General features: G+C 39.4%; 1 protein-coding gene across 1 annotated transcript in view; it reads left to right on the top strand.

The window, feature by feature from the left end:
- The first annotated feature begins 2,784 nt into the window (after window positions 1-2,784).
- The window catches only part of TESK2 (testis-specific kinase 2), a 92,076-nt gene continuing 88,860 nt past the window's right edge, over window positions 2,785-6,000 (top strand). The window contains 1 exon segment of the mRNA XM_008574866.1: window positions 2,785-3,061. Coding sequence (XP_008573088.1) covers window positions 2,840-3,061 — 222 coding nt within the window. The 5' untranslated portion in view covers window positions 2,785-2,839.

Raw genomic sequence — 6,000 nt, 5'->3', positions numbered from 1 at the left:
TGTATATATTCAGTTTCACTTTAAATATCTTTTATTTTTTCTGAAGTCATGGCGTTTTTTTTTCCCCCTTCTTTTCTGTCTCTGTCCAAATTACAATCAGGGCTGGCTGGTTAGCTCAGTTGGTTAGAGTGCAGCCTTTATAACAGCAAGGTCATGGGTTCAGATCCCCATACCAGCCAGCTGCCAAAAAATAAAAATAATTAGAAGAAAAAAAATTACAATCAGCCTGGCCTTCATCTGCACTTGTTGCTGTCCTCTTTTCCACCCAGATGATGAGTTTAACTCCTTACAGCTCTCATAGTGGAAAAACAGTTAAGTAATAATGAAATAGAAAAAGCTTGAGTTTTGGTGCTGAATGGAGCTTGGTTCCAGTCCTGGTTCTACCAGCTGTGTGTCATTGGGCAGGTTACTTAACCTCCTGAACCTACATTTCTTTTTCTGTAAAATGGATATCACACCTACCTGGGTGGTATGTTTTGAAGATTAAATGAGAAAATACTTGTAAAATTCCTGGTGTTAAGAAAAAAAAAAAAAAACTATTAATATTCTCCTTCCTTGCTGTAGAGGATCTCTTAGTATATACATATCACTGAGGAGCTTAGTTAACTTTCTAGGCCTCACTCCAAGAGATTCTGATTTAATAGGTCAAGGGGCTCCTCAGGTAATTTGAAGCAGATGATCAGGAGACATATTTCAAGAAATGCAACCCTTGGTTCCTCGGTTCCAAGTCTAGTTTTTTTTTTTTTTTTTTTTTTTTTTTTAAAGATGACCGGTAAGGGGATCTTAACCCTTGACTTGGTGTTGTCAGCACCACGCTCAGCCAGTGAGCGAACCGGCCATCCCTATGTGGGATCCGAACCCGGGGCCTTGGTGTTATCAGCACCACACTCTCCCGAGTGAGCCACGGGCCAGCCCCTCCAAGTCTAGTTTTGCTAGTAAATAGCTTATAGCATTTACTTACAGCATTTCTATTTTCTGGGCCATATGTTTCCTCAAAAATAAGTGAATGACTGAACTTGATGGCCTCCACTGGCTGTAAAATTAAAATTTTTTGGTCTATGACCCTAAATTTTTATTCTCGTGATCTTAAATTTTTGGTCTGGTGGTCCTAATGCCACTTTTTGGTGGAGGTTCAATAGAGGTTCTTAAATGTTTTATTTGGGAACTCAGATTATTCTTCTTTCTGTGAATACTGTGGTAGAGCTAGCTTAAGCAAAAATAGTTTATTTTAAAAATACAGGGGCATCTCATGGAACCTTAAGCCAAGATGCTGTTAGGCTTCACAAATCTGGGACTAGATAGAGCACAATAGGGAAATCAAGAAGTTTTCTGTCTTTTTTTTTTCTTTGCAAGTTGGCTTCAATCTCTTGACTTTTTCTGTCTTCTGGGCTGTGTGATAGAAAATGGAGATGGCCAACAGCTCCTGAATTTACATAGCCTCCGTTTTAGAAAGCAGCCTTTTTGAGGTTGGAATATCTTAATTCCAATTCCTAATTGCCAGGACAGGAATTGTGATTGGTCCATATTGAGTACAGTGCTGATTTCTGGCTATGGCTAGGGAGGCAGGATCATGTTCTAAGGATGGCCCTGGGAGCCCTGACACTATTTTCCATTGCTGGAGGCGGTAGAGGTGGGTTAGGTAGGTATTCACATTTATGAAAGCATCTCATTAATTGAAGTGTCACGATGTTGTGTTTTGCATAGGACCGTTATAATCAATTCTCATGGAAAAAAGTAGAAGTAGGGAGAGACAGGGTAAAAGAAAAAGTGGGCTTATGCTTTTATTCTCAGTCACATACCATATGGGGTAGAGCCTTGTATGGTCCCTTCTACTGGACTATGCTGTTTAATCAACAGTGAATTTTTATACTGCTTTAGGATATAGTTTTCTTTAAAAAATTTTTTTCACCCCTCCCCCAAGTTTTCTTCTTTTAAAATTATATAATATATACTTTTGAAGTCTCTTTGTCATTTTTGTTCTCTGTATTTGGGCTTAATAGTTTTACAAATGAAGAGAAAATTGTGTGGTTCTGTAAAGGGCATTCATAGGAACACAGGCTTTTGAATCAGACTGTCTTTGCATTTTAATTTTATCTCTGCTGTTTAGTGATTGGTTACTTGATCTGTTTGTGAAATGGACATAATAATCCTTATATCATGAATTCTTTGATTATCAAATGATGTGACATACGAGGGTACTTCAAAAAGTTCATAGAAAGATTTTGTATTATCTTTTAATTTTATTTTTCCACAAACTTTTTGAAGTACCCTGTGTAAAGCTCTTATGTTGTTTCCTGGAAAGTAGATACTCAACAAATGACAGATATTGATTATCATTGTTATTTTGTTACTTAGAATGTAATTCATGATCTTCATTACACTCTACTCATGTCAAAGACTGACTACATCTTGGGCTTTAAATATATCGGTGTTTTTTTTTTTTTTTTGTCCTTTTTTGAGACCGGCCACACCGCGCTCGGCCAGTGAGTGCTGTGAGCGAACCGGTCATCCCTATATAGGATCCGAACCCGCGGGGGAGTGCTGCTGCGCTCCCTGCGCCGCACTCTCCTGAGTGCACCATGGGCTCGGCTCTATATCGGTGTTTTTTGAAGGTAAAGGCATTAAATGTTCTTTAGATGTGAAAATCAGGAGCTAGAATGTGAAAAGAAATGTTTTTGCATTGAGAATTCATTTACATGTACTTATTCATTCATGGTTTTAATGAAATTTTTTTAAATCTCTTATTTAGTGTCAAATTGGAAGAGAAGTAAAATTCAACAAAAACTTATTATGTGTGGAGTTCCTTCTTAAAAAGAAGAAAAAAGTGATTATTGAGACTATGGATCGAAGCAAACGGAATTCAATTGCAGGATTTCCTCCACGTGTGGAACGTCTTGAAGAGTTTGAAGGAGGTGGTGGAGGGGATGGGAACACGGCCCAGGTGGGAAGAGTTTGGCCATCTTCATACCGAGCTCTTATAAGTGCCTTTTCCAGACTGACGCGTTTGGATGACTTCACCTGTGAAAAAATAGGGTCTGGCTTCTTTTCTGAAGTGTTCAAGGTGAGCAATGCTCAGCTTTTGTCATATTATCTTGCTTATGATCAGATTCACTGCAAAGAGTTGATAGTTGTGTTTTATTAGAACATAGACTTTGCCTAGTCAGGGTGCTGGGGATCTTGAGCATTGTTCTAAACTCTGCCTCTAGCTATGCATTAACTTGTAAGATATTTTGCTTTGATTATAACAGTAATATGTACTGATCAAAAATTCAAATAACATAGGAGTCTCTTCCACTCCTGCCCTGTCCCCACTCACATACGTGTGTGTGCACATATATATACACACGCATGTTTTCTATACATATATATTCTCCAATAATAACCTCTATTAGCAATTTGGTGAATATACTTCTGGACCCTTTTCTGTATTTGTACATATATTATACTTACACATCTTATATACATGTATAATAATTGTATATATACATGCACATATATGTATATGTACATATATATACACAGATGTGTAATTTTTGTTTGCTTATTTTTAATAAAATCGAGCCCTTAATGCTCCTAAGTAATCATATTTCCCTAGTTCTTTCACTCTCTCAGAAGATTATTATTATTTTTTTTTCCTTTTTGTCTTTTTTCGTGACCGGCAACGGATTGCAACCCTCAGTGTCGCGCCCATACCAGACCAGGACCGGCCACGGGATCGCAACCCTTGGTGTTGCCCCCGCCCCTCGCTCAGCCAGTGAGCGGCCAGTCTGCACGTGGGATCCGAACCCTCGGCGGGAGTGCCACCGTGCTTCCCAAGCGGCGCACTATAGCAGTGCGCCACCGGGCCGGCCCAGAAGGTTATTTTATAACCTTCTCTCATCAAATCCCAGTATTTTTCTCTAGTCCTCATTCTCAGTGATGAACTTGCTTCCTGATTCACTGAGAAAATTGAAGCAAACAGAAGAGAACTTCCAGACTCCCATCAGATCTCTACAACCCACACCTTTACCCACTTACCTGGCCTTTATGCCTGTCACTATGGTTGAACTACCCATGTACCTCTCCAAGTCCATATTTCCATTTGTATTGTATGTCTTATTTCCATTTGCCTATTGAAAGACATTACCTAAGACATTCTCTCCTCTCTTTCCTACATTATATTTTCATTCTTTTCTAAATTATTTCCATCAGCAACTTAAAAATACCTTCTAAGGAAAAAAACACTTATTTTAACCCAATTATTCCCTTCCGCTACACTTTACCATGTCTTGTTCTTTTTTGGACCAAAACACCTCTGTAGAGTTGTCTCTTCTTACCATCCCCAGTTTCTATCCTCCTAGTTTCTCTCTATTTTAAAGTTTTTTTATGTGGTAAAATATATAACATAAATTTTCCATTTTAACTATTTCTTTCTCTCTTTTTTTGGTGTCTGGCTGGTACAAGCATCAAACCCTGGATCCTGGTGTTATCAGCACCATGCTCTAACCAACTGAGCTAACCAGGCAGCCATTTTAACCATTTCTAAGTGTACAGTTCAATGGTATTGATTACATTTACATTATTGTACAACCATCACCATTATCTGTTTCCAGAACTTTTTTTCATCATCCCATACAGAAACTCTGTACTCTTTAAACATTAACTCACCATTTCCCCCTACTCCCAGCCCCTAGTAACCTATATTATTCTTTCTGTCTCTATGAGTTTGCCTATTCTACGTACCTCCTATAAGTGGATTCGTACAATATTTGTCCTTTTGTGCCAGAGGTAATTCACTTAGCATACTGTTCTTAAGGTTATCTGTGTCGTAGCATACCCGTATATCAGAATTTCATTCCTTGCTGGCTGAACAATATTGCCTTGTATGTATATATCACATTTTGTTAATCCATTTATCTGTTGATAAACATTTGGGTTGTTTCCATCTTTTGGCTATTGTGAATAATACTGCTGTGAACATTGACATGTGAGTATCTTGAGTCTCTGCTTTCAGTTCTTTTGGATATTTACCTGTAAGTGGAATTGCTGGGTGATATGATAATACTATGTTTAAATTTTTTTTTTTAATTGTGGTAAAAATACACCTAACATAAAATTTACTATCTTAACCATTTTTTTTTTGTCCTTTTTGAGACTGGCTGCACTGCACTCAGCCAGTGAGCGCTGTGAGCGCACCGGTCATCCCTATACAGGATCCGAACCCCCGCCGCGCTCCCAGCACCGCACCCTCCTGAGTGCGCCATGGGCTCGGCCCTATCTTAACCATTTTTTTTTTCCTTTTTGTCTTTTTTACTGACCGGTAACGGGATCGCAACCCTTGGTGTTGCGTCCGTACCGGGGACCAGCAACGGGATTGCAACCCTCGGTGTCGCACCCGTACCGCGCTCAGCCAGTGAGCGGGAACCGGTCTTCACATGGGATCCGAACCCTCGGCGGGATCGCCTCCGCGCTCCCAAGCGGCACACTCTCCAGTGCTCCACTGGGCCGGCCCTTAACCATTTTTAAGAGTACAGTTGTGTTAAATATATTCATACTGTTGTGCAATCAAACTCCAGAACTTTTTCATCTTGCCAAACTAAAACTCTCTACCCTTTAAAGAATTCCCATTTCCTCCTGCCCCCAAGCCCAGCAACCATTATTCTTTCTGTTCCTGTGAGTTTGACTTAGAGAAGTAACTCTAGATACCTTATGTAAGTGAAAATGTACAGTATTTGTCTTTTTGTGACTGCCTTGTTTCACTTAGCCTTTGTTTAACTTCTTGAAGAACCATCAAACTGTTTTCCACAGTGGTTGCACCATTTTACATTCCTACCAGCAGTGCACAGGGGTTTCAGTTTCTCCACATCCAAGGCTGGCTGGTTAGTTTGGTTGGTTAGAGTGCAGCCTTATAACACCAATTTCTCCATATCCTCACCAACACTCATTTTCCTTTCTTTTCATTTTTGTATAATTTCCATCCTAGTGAGTGTGAAGTGATAGTCTCATTGTGGTTTTGATTTG

Source organism: Galeopterus variegatus, unplaced genomic scaffold, assembly GCF_000696425.1.
Source record: "Galeopterus variegatus unplaced genomic scaffold, G_variegatus-3.0.2 Scaffold1113, whole genome shotgun sequence".
Lineage (NCBI taxonomy): Eukaryota > Metazoa > Chordata > Mammalia > Dermoptera > Cynocephalidae > Galeopterus > Galeopterus variegatus.
The sequence above is the reverse complement of the archived record's forward strand: the minus strand, read 5'-3'. Positions and strand labels throughout refer to the sequence as shown.